Source organism: Rhododendron vialii, chromosome 11a (genome assembly GCF_030253575.1).
Source record: "Rhododendron vialii isolate Sample 1 chromosome 11a, ASM3025357v1".
NCBI lineage: Eukaryota > Viridiplantae > Streptophyta > Magnoliopsida > Ericales > Ericaceae > Rhododendron > Rhododendron vialii.
In genome coordinates, this window is record NC_080567.1 from 25,518,153 (window position 1) to 25,534,861 (window position 16,709).

General features: G+C 37.2%; 1 protein-coding gene across 4 annotated transcripts; it reads right to left on the bottom strand.

The window, feature by feature from the left end:
* Positions 1-261: 261 nt before the first annotated feature.
* On the bottom strand, positions 262-10,522 carry LOC131306528 (protein LIKE COV 2). Of its 4 annotated transcripts, XM_058332812.1 has the most exons (10): positions 10,257-10,381; positions 7,617-7,732; positions 7,449-7,526; positions 6,510-6,559; positions 4,264-4,316; positions 4,065-4,174; positions 3,294-3,461; positions 2,204-2,301; positions 1,178-1,304; positions 262-525 (listed from the first exon to the last, which is right to left on the bottom strand). In XM_058332812.1, the coding sequence occupies exons 3-10, from the start codon at positions 7,522-7,524 to the stop codon at positions 425-427; spliced, it is 783 nt and encodes a 260-aa protein (XP_058188795.1). In that variant the 5' UTR covers positions 7,525-7,526; positions 7,617-7,732; positions 10,257-10,381; the 3' UTR covers positions 262-424. The 4 variants fall into 4 exon arrangements, with proteins under 4 accessions (XP_058188795.1, XP_058188797.1, XP_058188796.1 ...); XM_058332814.1 differs by lacking the exons at positions 6,510-6,559; positions 7,449-7,526; positions 7,617-7,732 and adding an exon at positions 5,311-5,373 and having other exon boundaries at positions 10,257-10,388; XM_058332813.1 differs by lacking the exons at positions 7,617-7,732; positions 10,257-10,381 and having other exon boundaries at positions 7,449-7,588.
* Between the last annotated feature and the right edge of the window lie 6,187 nt (positions 10,523-16,709).

Here is a 16,709-nt window from a genome sequence, read left to right on the forward strand (position 1 = left end):
GCATCCGGAAAGAATTGTCCACAAACCTGAACATGGGAAAATACCGAGCAACTGAAAGTGTCAATCTAGACCAGAGGGTCCGTGGATGCTAAAAATTTACATTGCAAGTAGCTAAAAATTTGCAGAGTCAACTCTTCTTTTTTTTTTTTGCTCGGCAGAGTCAACTCTTCTTACACACTACTGCAGAACAAAATAATAAACGAACCCAAAAAACCTGGACGAGAGAGAGAGAGAGAGAGAGAGAGAGAGAGAGAGAGAGAATATCGGAATAGTTCATTAATATTACATCATTCCAGGTGAATGATACGGTAGGAGTGCATGTCCCCCAAAAGTAATGTTCCAATCATATAAAGCTACACAACAATTCCTTGGAAAGAAATGTACAAGATTGTGGATCAGTTGGATGTGAAATCACTGTTCCATTTTACAACATTCTATTAAGAGGGAGTGTATCATCTTGACGAGGAATCCTTTCTATCGGAGCAATCACCTGAGGCATTGTCATACCCACGGAAACGATGATCTCTGCTTGGCAAGAACGAAAAGAAATAGACAAACAAAAGGTCAAACAAAATAACAAAATAGGGCAATAAAAATTATGTCAATAATTTGATGTACCACTACCATATGATTTCTCTGCGAAATATAGAGGCAGCACACTTCATTCTCAGCCCAAGCTCAAAAGTTTTGGGGTCATAACATTGGAGTAAAACCAGCTGATTTCCAATCCTTCTGGTGTAGGGGGTAAGAAAAGAAAAGGGATGGTAGTCTCTCGTGTATGGGAGACCGGATAAACGAGAAGAATTAGGTTTTCTAGGTATCATGAGAAAACATAGCATGAGAGATGGTCAAATAAGAGAGTTTTCTTTGTCTTCATTTCTCACCCTTTCTTGGAAATTCTCTCAGATTTGTAATCACAACACGAGATATAGATCTCTCCACTTAAACGATTGCGAGAGATTCTCGTTCTCCTTAAGTTTTCTCATTCCTAATGGCAAATGGGCTACTAGTGGACAAAGAAATAGCATTTGCAATGTGAAGGACAGCCTTAAAATCAAATCTTCTTAGGAGGTCACACAACCAACAGAAATATTTTTTTTATAAGATAAATTTATACAACCAACATAACTATACTCAAACAGGAAGCTTAGTATCCTCCGGCAAAGCAGCAACTCACCTATGCCTTCTCCAATAGACATATTTGGCCGTATGATCTCCTTAGAATTAACAAGAAATATGTCTCCAATATATAAGTGATTCGTTGGGACGTAAACACTGCATAATTCCTCATCCCCATTATCTCTCTGCAATTAAGAAATCAACAATCACATAAAAGGCAGCAAAAGAAAAATGCCAAATGCTAATTATGGGCAGAGAAATCAACAATCACATCAAAATGCAAAACAATGCCAAATTCTAATTATCGACAGATATAACCTCCATGAAGAGACAACCTTAGTTGAGGAGATATTTTCGCTAAAGGTTATCTTGTTTTTGTTTATTGTTTATTGTGCTATCCCAGTCAGTAGAGGCAGGGCTATAAGAGCAGGATAGTAACATGCTCATTAATTGAGATAGGGATGCATTAGCATTGCACAAGAAAATATACGGGTCAGCAGTACAGAGAAACATGCATGCACTCGTTATTTGTTCTTTTTTGCCATGCACAAAACCTAATCCGAAATACTGTAATTTTGCTTTATTACCTTGTCGTGGGATTCTACATCTAGTTGCCAAGAACAGAATCCAATCAAGACTGCCAAAATGAGGCCAGAAATCACGGAATCCATGCAATGTACACCAAAGCAAAGTACTTTATTTTTTTCTTTTTTCTGAAGAGAAGGTAAGAAAACTTGAACCCCCAAAATATCCAAAAAAACTTCAGGACCGAGAAGCAAAGAATGGTCTCATAGTCTCACTGCTAAACAACAGAGAGCACTAAACTGCTTACATTCGTAGATCCAAAGATGCTTTAAAGGACCTTTTAATTTCCTAAGCAACATAAGAAAAGAGGCAGGCCATAACAGTATCTGGCCATTTTTGGGTACACTCTAGTACCAACTCCAGAGTCTCCACTCCCAAACATACAGACACATTAAACAGAATACACACACTTGCGCACACACGCACAGAGAGAGAGAGAGAGAGAGAGAGAGAGAGAGAGAGTAACGTAAATTATCACGTGTGTAGAAGTTTCAGATACCTGAAGAACAACTGATGATGTGATAAAACCAAATGCGTATTCGCCGATGCGAGGATGACGGATGATTGCAACCTCTTTGAAAGCAGTGGTATTTTGGTCTGTGGAAAAAAAGATGTCACTCAATACTTCGTCAATTATATCCAAAAGCTTTTGAAACGGGTACAACAGCAAGTGAATCCAAGAGTCAGGCACCGGTGCAGCTATGTTTCTCTTTGTTGGATTCAACTAGTTCTATTTTATTTTCTTATATAGTCCCTTGATTTTGTAGGGGAAAATAGTGTCTCCATAGTGTTAAAGAGAGTTTCATCCAAAATATGGCACGGCAACAAAAAATTCATAACATGGGGTTTCATACTTATTTATAATGCCTACTGGACAAAAGAAAAATATTTTCCTGGTACATGTCCAACTACTCATGTAGGACATGTACCCCAAAGGCCATACCTTTTATCCAAGTGGTGATTGTCCAATATGGACGCTTAACATTTGGAAGAGTCCATGGGGATGCTCAAAAACTAGGAACAAGAAAATTATGCGTTTCAAAATTCTATTTTATCTCGAAATCATGAATTAAAAAAATGCAAACATACACAAACATAAATATGTGGACCTTGTATTTATCTCATGTATTTCCTGAATTTTTGGACCCCGTCATAAACATACCAAGTCACTGGAGCAGACAAACAGACAACATAGAACAATAAGACTGCCAAGTTCCACAAACTTGTCCACATATGCCATATGGTATATGTATCATCTGATCACTCCAAGATTCTAGGCTGACCAGGCACTTACTAATTGAAAACAACCTCTAAACATAAACATTTAAATCAATAATGAACTAGAAGCCTAGAACAAATCTTAAATAAATACATCCAAGATGAGGATGTTGATTAAATAACATTTGCTGGCACAATTATACCAGAGATTCACTCCAACTCCAACTATTTCTCCAGCGACAGCATTTTACAGAGGTACATCCTTACTACGGAAAGGGAACCAGTGAATGCAATGTGGCTCTCATAAATCGTACAAGTCAATTTAGCAATGGGAGATAACAGGATTGCAAAACAAAAAAAACAGATTTTACCTGGAGAAATAGCAGCAGTAATTTGCTTAGAGGCTGAGTATATGTGTTTCACAAAGGGCATTCTCTTTATGAACCATTCTCCGAGCCAGAAAACAGTGCCACCCACCCATGATGAGGCAAACATACCAACAAAGAATATGAAAGCTAGTGACATTACAAATCCAAAGCCTGTACCAGGAATAGCAAGACTACAAGAATCAATAAGACAAACCAAGAGTATCCATACATAACTTAAAAATACCATCAGTTTAGGGGAAATGCATTCAGCCATTCACTATACATAACATGATGTGCCTTTAAATGATCAAAACCTTCAAAATGACTAAATATACATTGATGGAAATTATGTTTCCCAAGTTCAAAAAGGATGTTTTTAAGTTAGAATATGCTTCATCATTTGCAAATGTAAACTTTCAACCAAGCTCCTCAAATGATAATGCAGATGAATCAATTACAAGTTCACTCAATTTAGGCAGTAAGGCAAGCTTAACTCTGCAATTTCATGTTCCTTGTCTAACCCCTATTTTATTGTCTTGCTACACGTTCCCTCATAGTTCGTCGAGTTAAATTTCGCAACCCAAATCTACTAAAAAGTAAAACCACAATAAATTTGTGCACCATAGATTTTCTTCGGCACTGGTACATTGAAACAGTCCATTACATTTGTAGGCCATTGTGATGGGACCCAAAATTCAAAGCTGAGAACACATGAAGTAGAATCCTCTAAACATCACAAAAGGAAGAACATCAAACATGGTTTTGATGGCTTACCAAATATGTCGATACCTAGCCTTTCATAAATGGGACTGAAGAAACCATCAACAAGCTGAATAAACCACCACGTGACAAAAAATGTAACAGCTACAGGAAAGAGAACCACACTGCCATTTCACAATTTAAACCAAAGTTACAATAAGAAAGAAAATGAAATTTCCAATAATAAGTAGTCAATCACTTGTGAGTCAATTACCATCCAGTCATGAACTTCTTTGAAACCCAGCTTTGGAGAACAGCATAGCAAGCCTGATCAAACGTGACCATCAACCCCATATGACATGCACAAAAACATTTTGTTTAGGACGTCGTTCTTTACTATTCATCCAGGCATACAAGTAATGCTAAGGTCTTCAGGATGTTGTTCTTTAGTTAAGCCCTTAATAATAATTTGCCGGAAATGTAGCAGTGCAGCAAAGAAATAGCTTATAGAGAAAGTATAGCAATGGAAGGGTGATTGTTGCTAATAATGTTTATAAACCTCATATGAGTATACGGAGTTTAAGGAGAATTGGAAATGTTCAGAAGGAGCTTTCCAATTGCACTCATCATGTCACGAAATGCGCAGAGGTTAGATACGAGGCCTTGGAGTGGCCCTGACAGAAGTTGTATAACAGGCCCCATAAAGCTGATGATCAAAAACTCCCCAAGTTGCAGTTACCATACCCTCCATGACAAAATCTCAGGTTGCAAAAGTAAGAACTTTCTGCTACCAAGATGAAATACATTTGACAGCCTTCTAGTCGCAGTGTCATAGAAGACTGGGGCGATCTAAGGCCCATCTTTGAAAGGTTTTGAGAGTGGCAATGAAGTTGATACTCTCTCTGGGCGATCTAAGGCCCATCTTTGAAAGGTTTTGAGAGTGGCAATGAAGTTGATACTCTCTCAGGCCCATCAACTGTTCTCTTTCTCTACTCCCCATTTAACCATCATTATGGTCTCACATGCAGATCCATCGTTCTTTGTGGTCATGCGACTCATGCGCATTAAACCTATCATAAATTCTGCTTGACGTGTGCTTAAGTCAAAGCATTTTGTGCTATCCTCAGAGTCATACGTAATAAGGGATTGTGCTAATTTAGGTTTACTGCTGTTTCAAACCAATTTTGCCCCTCCTGACTCTCTTATTTGGCTCCACCACTCCGTGACACAATGAGTTCATGAAAGGTCACATGGATCAACGTAACATCATCCAGATACATACCATATTTTGACCAACTTGCAAAATTTGGTAGAAATTTACCTCATTCAATGACAATATGCTTCCATAATTAACCATTGGACACATGAGCAATTAGCATAGTTACTGTGAATATTAACATAGGAAAAGAATAAAGCCCACATCACTAAACAACTGGATATACATTTCCAAAGATAATAGTTCTCGATCGATTGAATAGTATGTTAAACTGTACATAATCAGAAATTCAAAACAAGCAGAACCATGAACATTGGGGATTGTTAAATGTTGACGAAGTTATAGTGGGGAAAGGGCAAGTGACATTTCCACTTCAGGATAGGCATGCAAGTTAGTCGCACATGCATTTATGTATGCCTGCATGTGTGGCACGTTGTGTGTTTATAACTATGTATGTGTAGCGGGCCGAAATATCAGGGTCTGGACACGGGCCGGTCGTTCGCCAAGGAGACAAGCCCGACAATCGACGTTCTCAATGCTCGGTCATCCGTGTCCTAAGGCTCGAACACCGTGGCTCAGATGACAACATGCCCATTTGGGGCACAACTCGATCTTCTATGAAGCAACATATTGGCTCAGCATGTTGGTTCGGACAATTGACTGGCGCCAGCTTACCCGCGTGCATCTAACCGTCTTGCTCAATACGTCATAGTGGACGTGCCGAGTGAGTTGGGCACGAGGCCATGTGATGACAGCTCACGCACATGAACGGTTACAACCTTATCTTATACGTCATTTGTGATGTAGGCCGAAGGTGGTTACCGTGTGTGCCAGGCATGCGCCAACTTGGAGAGCAAGTCATGGGAGTCTGTGTTAAGGTACAAGGATAAACCCTAGAGAGGTACGTTCTACTTGGCTCACTAACCCTAGTTCTGTCTTTAGCTTTCTTGAGCACATACTTACTAGACCATCGGAGTGTCTTTCCAATTGGCCTCCGACCGGTTTGGCCGTAACGGTGTGCTCCCTGTGCAGGCTAAGGTGGACGGAGTTAGGTCGAGCAGAAGGTTAACCAGAGGACTCGACGAGGAGCTCTCTTTTGATCACCAATCCCCGTAATACATACATATATATATATATATGTATGTATGTATGTATGTATGTATACGTGTGTGTGTGTGTATATATTCATATATTTGTAGTTATTATTACTATTATAAAGGGAACACCCCATTTGGTGTGAACATAATTTTGAGGCTGACTCGCGTTTACACTATAACCAAACTACTCCTTTAACTCTTACTTACAATATTTCCATTGCTACATGTGTTTTTCCTCAAACCAACTGCCCTTTTAACTGCCAAGAGGAAATGATATCAAAGGACAAAAAAGGAAAATGATATCAAAGGATAGGCTGTTATCATGGGGGATGAGAGTGGACCCTCAGTGTGTCTTTTGTCATAGTGTGAATGAATCCCACAAACATCTCTTTTTTAACTGTTCTTTTTCAGCTTGTATCTGGGGGAGAATCCTCCATTTGTTTGGCATGACTAGATGTCCAGGGGAGTGGGAGCATGAGATTAACTGGGCTATTCAATACCTCAAGAAGAAAGGGTTCTCTTCTGCTCTCTATAAGCTTGCTATGGCGGGGACAGTGTATTACGTCTGGAAGGCTAGGAATGATTCAATCTTAACAGGCAATGTTTTTCGGATTCCATTATGAGCAGATTGTTAAGGATGTGCGGGATAGAGTGTTCTCTTGGAGAAACTGTGACCGTAGCCCTCTGAATAGAGTCTTGTGTAGAGCTTGGAACATCTCGGAGAAAGTTTTGTAGCTAGTAGTTAGTTAGGCAAACATCTTTGCTTTTGGTTTCTGTTTTTGTTTCCAGTTTGCTGGGGGTATGCCCTTTTGTTCTTTTGTATCTTGTTTCTGTTTTTGGTATAAAATCCCTTTTTACCACAAAAAAAAAAACTGTCACATCTCCAATTTTTCCCGATATGTTCTCACTCTCAGCTCACCCTCCTTAGTGCTCTCACTCTTAGCATATCGAGATATTGAAGACATGGCAGTTTCTTCTTCCTTTGATATACTTTGGGGGCACTAAATTTATTGTGGTAAGCCTTGTAATTTTCTTCTTCCTTCGATACCATTTTTTGTTTTATGTTTTCAATCCAGATAGTGACAACAATCAAAGAGGAATTTGCATAGTCAGTGTTTAATGGTCCATGATTAATCAGCAGTTGACCTTGCAAGTGCACCAAAATTTTAACCGTGAGTTCTTTTCGGAAGTAGATGAATGTCAGTTTTGAGGCTCCCATCATCTCTGAAAAAAATTACATGTCACAAGACTCTAGAGAATGTCGAGTCGCAAAATCATTTTACAACGTAAATTGTCATAAAGTCAAATACCAACCTCTTCGTTCACTGGTACTTTTGAATTATGGGGCACTCCAACCACAACTTTGACTGTTGTTTGTTTTTTTGCTCGGCAGCTTTGACTGTTGTTGAGGGTTGATGGATCTCCAAATTCTGTCACGTCTGGTGGATTTTAGGATTTTGTACAGTGACTCATTGTTGAAGGGTGTCTTTTTTTCATAGTAATTACCAATTAGTAATTTCCAACAGCATTTACCCAAAAGAAATTCCAACAGCAAGCTGATATTGCTTCATCGACTCAAACCTGAAACCTCTTACTATCAGTGTCATGTTGTCAAATACCAACCTCTTCGTTCACTCATAGTTTTACAACATAACACAAGGACTAAAGCCATGGGTCAGTATTATGTTGTCGTTTAAACCATTTGAATTTTGTGATCCTCAATATTGTTGGATTTGTTTTATGCACGAGTTATTCCTAAGAAAGATTTGCAAACAGATTGTGTGTTCACTCATTGCTAGAATGCAAAGATATCAATGGATTCCGGTCACAACACGTCATATTTTTTACAGTGGCAGCTACACACCCTAAACTGTTTTTTGCTTATTCATCTTGCAATTAGTAATTTTTATTTTAGGCTCTGTTTCAACAGTCAGCACTATAAATGATGAACACCCATCAGATGAGGTAGTTCATAATTGAACACCAAATACAATACTCCAAACAAAGTCCATACTCAGAATGGAAAAAATTAAAAATTAGAGAGACAAAGAAGGATCAATTGGTATCACTACCGCACTCTGCATTCTCCCTAAATGACGATCAACTCCATATCACCGGAAAGAAGAGAATCTATCTAAAAGATCCGTGTTAACCTATTCCCCATAATTTTGTCTTAAAAGAATATGTTAAACACAATTAGTTAGTTAAGTGTCCTTAGTAGCTTAAATAACAGAATTTCTTAATCTCTTGTACAACTGTCATTAGTTTGTTGCAACAGCTGGCTCTAGTTAGTGGAACTAGTTTTGTTTTGCTGTCATGACTTAGGTCAGTGAACTCCATATATAAGGGGAAAGTGTATTTTCCTTCAGTAAGAGAGAAAATTCTAAGAATTATACAGAGCCATGAGTTCATTGAGTTGTTCGATCATCTTCTTCGTTCGTGTTTCAAATTGAATGTAAGGTCGATTAGTTCTTAGTTTCTTGTATTCATAACGTGGAAACTTTATATCCAACTCAAAGCCAATTGGCAATGAGTGGAGAGGTCCCAACTTAGATTAATAAGTGATCACCCATTTCATTCTCAAGCAATGTGGGACTACATTTCCTTAGCATCCCCCTCACGTGTAGCCATGTTTGAGATCTGTCATGTGTAACCTCTTTTTGGGTCTGTCATCGTGTAGCCTTTTTACTGATCTGTCATTGTGGAGTTGTGGAGTGTGAATTTTTAAAATGGGGGGTGCAATGGGCCCCGCTTTGATACCATGTGGAAATTACAGAAATCAATACAAGAAACAAAGAACTAACAGATCTTTCATTCAATTTGAAACACAAACAAGAAGATGATCGAACAACTCACTATCATACTCTGCATTTAGAGATACTATCATGCTCTGGATTCTCTCTAAATGACGATCAAACTCCATATCACCGAAAAGAAGAGAATATATAAAAAGATTTGCGTCAACCTATTCGCCACAATTTTCTCTTAAAAATATATTAGTGAGCTAATGCGCCGCTTTAGTCCTACTTTGGTCAAAACATAAAATCTAATTGAGGACAAACATAAAATCAAGAAGTCTAAGAACACAACTGTGTCCCATGGCTCACATCCATCGAACGTCTCTAGACACAATGGTATCCGCTTGTAAAATTTTATGTTTGTCCTTGTTCCTATTTTACCACACTATTCATACTTGCATATGAAATTTTGTGTGTATATATATTATTGATACCACTAACTACAATAAGTAGTTTTTTTTTTTTTAGTGTATCCGCTTGTAAAATTTTATGTTTGTCCTTGTTCCTATTTTACCACACTATTCATACTTGCATATGAAATTTTGTGTGTATATATATTATTGATACCACTAACTACAATAAGTAGTTTTTTTTTTTTTTTGAATTATTGTGTTCTACCAACCAAAATAAGTACTTATTTTTCAATTAAGTACTTATTTTTTGAATTAAATGTGATGTATTGTAAAAGAATGACCAGTCTCGTAAAACCGAAATGACTACATAAGAAATAAGAACCTTAGCAGAACCGGGAGTTAAAAAACATTCCTGCGTTAAAAATTCTCGGAGCTGTATACATACATATGTTATATGTAGATCTGTATAGATGCGTATGTATAGATGTACATACATATATATACATATTGGTAAGTAATTTCATTTCACCAAAAAACACGGCAACTACAAAAACAACGGGGCATCCCCTGAACAACAATACAAGGAACAATACATCAGCCATTATTGATCCTAAAAACTCTAGAGTTAAGTAACAAATCATCACAAATTTTCCTGTTAAGGCAAGAAAACTTTACAGAATTAAAAGAAAAAAGCTTCTTTTTTTTTTTTGGTAATTAAAAGAACAAAGCTTGACCTATAAATAGAGAGAGAGAGAGAGAGAGAGAGAGAGAGAGAGAGAGAGAGAGAGAGAGAGAGGATTGACCTTTCGAGTGGAAGAATTAGGGGAATGAGGAGGAGACTTCTCAGGATTATCGGGATCGTCGTTGACTTGATGCTCATCTTGAACCCCGACTGCACTACTCGACGTTGATTCCTTACCTTCTGTCATTTCAAATTTTCGATCTTCCACTTCTCAAATTTCACACACACGCAGGAGAGAGAGAGAGAGAGAGAGAGAGAGAGAGAGAGAGATTGGACTCTACACTTCGAAGCCTACTGTGCTTCCTTACTTCCCACCATTGACCGTTCGGTACGTTCGGTTAATTGTCGGTTTCCGTTGTTTAAGGGGCTGTTTGTTTTTTTCTCTAATGGGCTGTTTGTAACTTCATGAACAAAATGGAGCTCGATCAGAAAAAAATAGAGCGTGAAAATCAAAATCCGGTGAAAAATTGAAAAAATGGAGTAGTAGTTAAGAATTTTACAACTTTCTTTTTTGGCACTTCCATAAAAATTGGTCCATTCCATAGAAGTATTTTGCAAGGAAAAGCCTAGATATATTTGATAAACTTACGAAACATCAACAACAAGAGAAAATTTTGCCTCTTTCACGTGGAGGGAAACTCACATATACATGACCCATATTATATGAAAGAGCATTACAAATGAACGTTGTATTATTAGAACTTTTTTCCAATAATGAGAATTTTCAATCCAACAGTTTATGCATCTTTATGCATTGGGTCGTTCGGCTTTTTATTTTGTTTGGATTAGAGTTTGAAATTTTTTTTGAAAAATAGTAGGGGTAATAAGTGGAAAGAGATAGAGAGAGAAAAGTTAAAAGTATGGAGAATCTAGAGGGAATTTTTTGAAAAATTCTTTTTGAAAATGGAAGAGAACAAGGTATTGCCACTTGGCTTATTTTTTTTGTCCTTATTCAATTTTTTTTTGCATTTGTTAGTTTTTCATCAATTTTTTGGGAATTATTGTTTCGTCATGACGAAAGGAATCTAAAAAGTAAAAAATTACGATCGAAACTTAATTTTTTTGAATAAAGACAAAAATAAACCAATTTTTTAGTCTTTTTTCAAAAAAATTGGATTTCAATCGTAATTTTTTACTTTCTAAATTTCTCTTGTCATGAAGAAGCAATAATCTCCAAAAAATTGACAAAAAACTAACAAATGCGAAAAAATTTGAATAAAAACAAAAAAAAAAAACCAAATGACTTATTTAGCCGAACGGTAAAATTTTTTCCTGGAGGAAAAATTCATCGCTTTTCTTTCTCTAAGAAATTGTTCTTTAGATATTTTCTTTCATTGTGAGATTATTACTTAAAAAATTGTTGTTTATTGAATTAGGTTTAATTTTCAAAAACTTCCACTGTTCCACTTGTGAATGTACTCGAGGAGAAATTTTTCAATGCCGGGTGAGCACGGGCCACGTGGTGTCGAGCACGCATCTCGACCGTCCAAATGTGTTTTAGAAGGCTCAGATCTGTTTGGGCTTAAGGGGGTATTTTAGTAAAAAATTACCCAAACAGATTTGAGCCGTCCAAAATACGTTTAGAGGACCGAGATCGTGCTTGGCACCACGTGGCCCGTGCCCACCCAGCACTGAAAAACTTCTCGTACTCCAGTAATATTCTACTACCAATTAAGAAAAAAATTGGGGAAAAAAAAAAAGTTGGGCGAAAATACTCTCGGGCTTAATTATAGGGCAAGTCCACTGATTTAGTTTGGGCTGCAACGGCATTTTGAGCCCATATTTTTTGTGCTCCTAGGGATCTTTCTTTCACCAGGAAAACATGAAGGAATCCGAGAGGAATACATTTCAGACAAATTGAAGAAGGGAGTGTAACTCTATCAATTATAAGAACATGAATAATATTATGATTAGAGTATATTTGCAAAGTCGAACGTGAAATCTAATTATTACTCCTTTGAAGCGGCTTATGACCCAACATAAAAGAAGGTCATAAGCTCATGTCACACCACCTAAATAATTAGATGTGAGCCTCTCCTGGGGAGAAGGGTTCCTTGTTTTGCTCCTTACCCTATGTGACATTCGCACTCATTTTCGAATTCCAGCCCTTGTTGTGCTTCTATGACCCTAGCACAGTAAGACAAAATTTTGTTAGTTGTGTTTGAGGGAGCCATTGTCCATCGTTCGCCTCTAAAGTAATTCTATTTCAGATATGATTAAGGTAGACACGTTGCGGTATAACCAAAAGCGAAAGTGTGGTCCGATGAAGTACTAAGGGGAAGGGAAAACTATTTTCGCTCGTTTGGTTCAAGAAGAAATAGGAAAGAAAATAACAAAATAAAGAATCAAGCACAGTGAATTCTTCTCAACACTTTCCCTAAAGTGCAGGTCTAAAGTTGGCCCCCAAGCCCCAGGCTCAACCCTGGCCGTGTCATTTTGAAGACGCGGTTAGGAGTTCTTGAAATTGGACGCGGTGCAGGATTCAGGCGAACTTGATGGGCTTGGTCCAAGCCAAAGCCAGGCCCAGTCCAACAGTATAACTCATGGCCGAGCCTGATAGCTAAATGCTTTTAGAAATTGTCAATTCAGATTTTGATTTGAAATTTGGAATGAAGATGAAGATGGATTTTTACAAGAATATATACCATTCATGAGTTTACTTGAGAAACATCCAAATTAAATTCCAAATGCAACTTCTGTCTCTGTCTGTCAATCACTTGTCATTAAGGATTTTTGAGCGACGACAAAAATTGAAACGGGAAAAAAGAAAAAAGAATATCCAAGGAGATCTATATCATCTGGATTTGAAAGTTAGATTTAAAAGTCATTTTCACACTTCCATCGATTCAGACTCACTCACGCACGTGACTTTTAAGATGACGATAGAGATCATACCACTGAAATTATCCATGCACACAGCTAAATTCACATTATTTTTGGCATCGGTTGATATATGATTTCCTCGGTAACATTAACGCGGGATGTTGAGGGGTGTTGAAACATCACGTGACGGTACTATAAAAACCACCCCCATAATCTTTTCCGGGTTCTCATTCTCGATTCACGCTCAATGCTTTTCGTTCTTCACTTCCACTTTAAGAATCAAATATTTCTAAATGTTTTCAAAAGAAACTTTCACTCTTTCGTCAATTTACACTCACTCACGCACGGACGTGACTAAGGCAACTCTTTTTTTTAAATTTTTTTGAAATTGTTACAAAAACTAGCAATAATAAGAATTTAACGACATCATATCGCTAAACAAGATCAATTCTATGTCAATTCAAAACCCATGAGAGACAAAGATCAGCAAGAAGCCAATCAAAGTCGACACTTAATGGGCCAAGTCCAACACCTATTGGGCCAAGTCCACCCAAAAAACCAAAATAAAAATAAAAATTTAGTCTAATCCATATACAAACTTCCTGCAAATGGACGATTCAGAACAGCGACTTAAGACCTTTATTTATGGCCCCACAAGATTTCTTTACTTTTGATTTAGGTGGGTCGTTCTTGGATTTGATTTGGGAGGTGGCAGTGAATTAGTGATCGATGGTGGGTGATCTTAATTTGTTGGATATATCAATAAAATCATCATTTTCTTTTTTCTATGGGTACAAGTCAATTCATAATCTACTAATTTACTGGTTTAAGACTTTTAATACCTTTTAGAGTTCTGATGATATCGTTTTATCTGTTTTCGTTTTTGTCATTATATGGTTGTGTCTTTTCAGCAACTTGAACTTTCTTGATGGGTTATCCCATTGGCAACTTGCTTTTGTATTTTTGGCTTTCTCTTTTGAGTTGTTTTGAGTTGATTTTTCGCAAGCCCGTTTGATTTTTTATTTTTAAATTATTGAAGGGCTCATATCATTCGTGTGAGATTTAGAGTGGGCCTCGCACAGTGGTCGATGCAAAATCGGGGCCCCCTAGTCGATGGTTGTAGCAGAGTCCTAAGACTAATTATTGGTTACACTCGGAACACCATGTAGCATTACTACGCGATACTTTTGCCCAGTGAAACTCATTATGAGGACCGTACATTACGTTAGTTATCGATAATTTAACAGAAATACGGACACGTAAATATTCTTCTCGTAAAATTTGTCGCTACGTAGTTAACTGAGAGTAGAAAATGACAAAATGTCACATAGCAGAGCACTCGTAAATCATGGAACAATAACTCTTCAAATGATCACTATAATAAGAATTCATTTCTTGACGTATCTCCTTTGATGGTTTGTATACGGTCTAATGGAGTATGATTTGATATTTGATTAGTCATGTGTGAAAAGCACGAGAATATTATTCAAGTAGGCCCATTTTATTTCATGAAATCATTATTAAATTCATCATAAGAACACGTGGTTATTTATTTTTGAAGGTATTTAGACGAATGGTTGGCAATTGAATAGTATGAAATATGGAATGGTGTCGGAGACTGATTTCCACTCTTTAATCAATGTCAAGTACAACTTATACTTTTGGTCTTTATATTTATCTACATTTGATTAAAATGTGTCCGTTTTGGTGCCAAGCTATATTTTTTATAACTCAAGTGTCCGGGTCATCTTACAAGCGCCTCGATTGATACTGGGGACCAATCTCACCGCCCACTTGTGAAGGTCCCAATTACAGTAAGAAGTTATAAAGTATTAACCGGCCCCAAAGAAATTGATAGCGCTTTAAAGATTTCGAACCTGAGACTAAGATGATGTTTTCATTAACCTAAAAGTTATGAACTTTTCTATTTTGTCCTTATCCAAAGAAATTCGCATTTGTTAGTTCCGCACCAAACTTTTATATATTATTGACTCGTCTCGACTAGAGAAATCGAAAAAAATACAAAATTATGAATTTTACCCAATTTTTGTACGGAAATATTTAGCATAAAAAAGCCCCCAAAAGTCAGCAGGATTTGCGGCTAATGGTAACTGGAGCATGATTCTGATTTGAAGTCTTAATTATCTTCTCTTATTCACTTATCAAGCTCCTATATTTTCAGGTCAAACTTATTCATTTCATAAGATAGATCGATGATGTGACTTAAGCAGAATCACAGTGTGCAATGAAAATCCAAAGAATGGGACATTAATCAAGCCGCTTTGGTGAATAACGGCGGAATTAATTAAGGGCCTTAAATTTCCTAGGGTTATTAATTAACTGATGAGTTTATTATGAGTTCTATTTCTTGGGCTGTTTGTCCCAGTGGATAATCCATCTTTTAGCACACCAATTAATCACCAACCTTGTTCGTTTGGGGGACTCAAATCCTCTTAGCACGGTTTTCGACAAATTTTCTCTATCTATCTCTTCACTCATTACTTTCAGGAACCTCCCTCAGAACCCCCAAACGAACAAGGCCACGTGTCTTGGTTTAGGAATTGTTTATTATATGTAGCAAACACCGAGGTTGTGGATTCAAATTCTACGAAGATGACGTGATACACCTTGTGTGGTAAGTCGGGTCGGGGTTAGGGAAAAACCAAAATTTTTCTACAACCAAAAAACAGAGATTGGTTTCACACCCCTACTGAACAATCTTATACGGAGTACTTGTCTTTATATTGTGAATTACGTACAAATTTCCTTGTTTTTTAGTGCGAAACCGTTCAAACTATGAAATGCAAAGGCTATAGTATTTGGTGGTGTTTTATGCATGATAAGAACACTGACTGGGCACATATGTAATAGTCAATAGATTCGAGATCAGGACAAATCTCAAGACTCGGTTTCGCAGAACGATCGAGCCCACCATGATCGATGATGAAGACTGACTCAAAGTTTGGAATAGTATTTGCTAAGATATCTCTCAGTTCGTTGTCTTGGTATCTTTCGTGCCCTTTCTTGGATAATTTCCAAGCTTTGCACAGCCCCACCAACGATCTTGTAGCCTGTGATGATGTGAAACTAAGGCCGGTCACGCTTGGACAAGTTGCATTTGCTTTTCTACTTTGAACGTACCATTTCTATTCTTGGAAATGGACTTGAAATCATTTTATTTATTTATTTATTTGATCGGCAAAAGATGAAATGGACTTGAGAGATCATTGTCATGATTTTATCCATCGTAGTAATAATGACGCGGACATGACTGTTGATTTGGTCTCGTGCAGTTGAGTTGAATTACTATTCGTAGAAAAAAGACTTTACAAATATACCCATTTCTAAAGGACGAAGAATGTTTTCCTAGTTTTAGTTAGACATTGCGGGTTTTAACTAGGCGATTGATCACTCATAACTTCTAATAGAAAATGAGAACTCAATCTCTACTTTTAAGTTTTGACCCTACGTACGTACCTAGATTTTTTCCACTTTAAAAAAAGGTTGAAAAAAGTAGCCGTACAACAATTTTAAGTTCAAATTAATTTGGTATATGTATATATATAGATCACACCCAGAATGAATCCAGTCAATAAATCTCACTTTCTTGGATTAATTCCAAGTCCACTTTGAATGTAGGTCTATGCTTTGTTATTATTGGTTAATTTCTCAGCTTAGAAGCTTGTTTTTC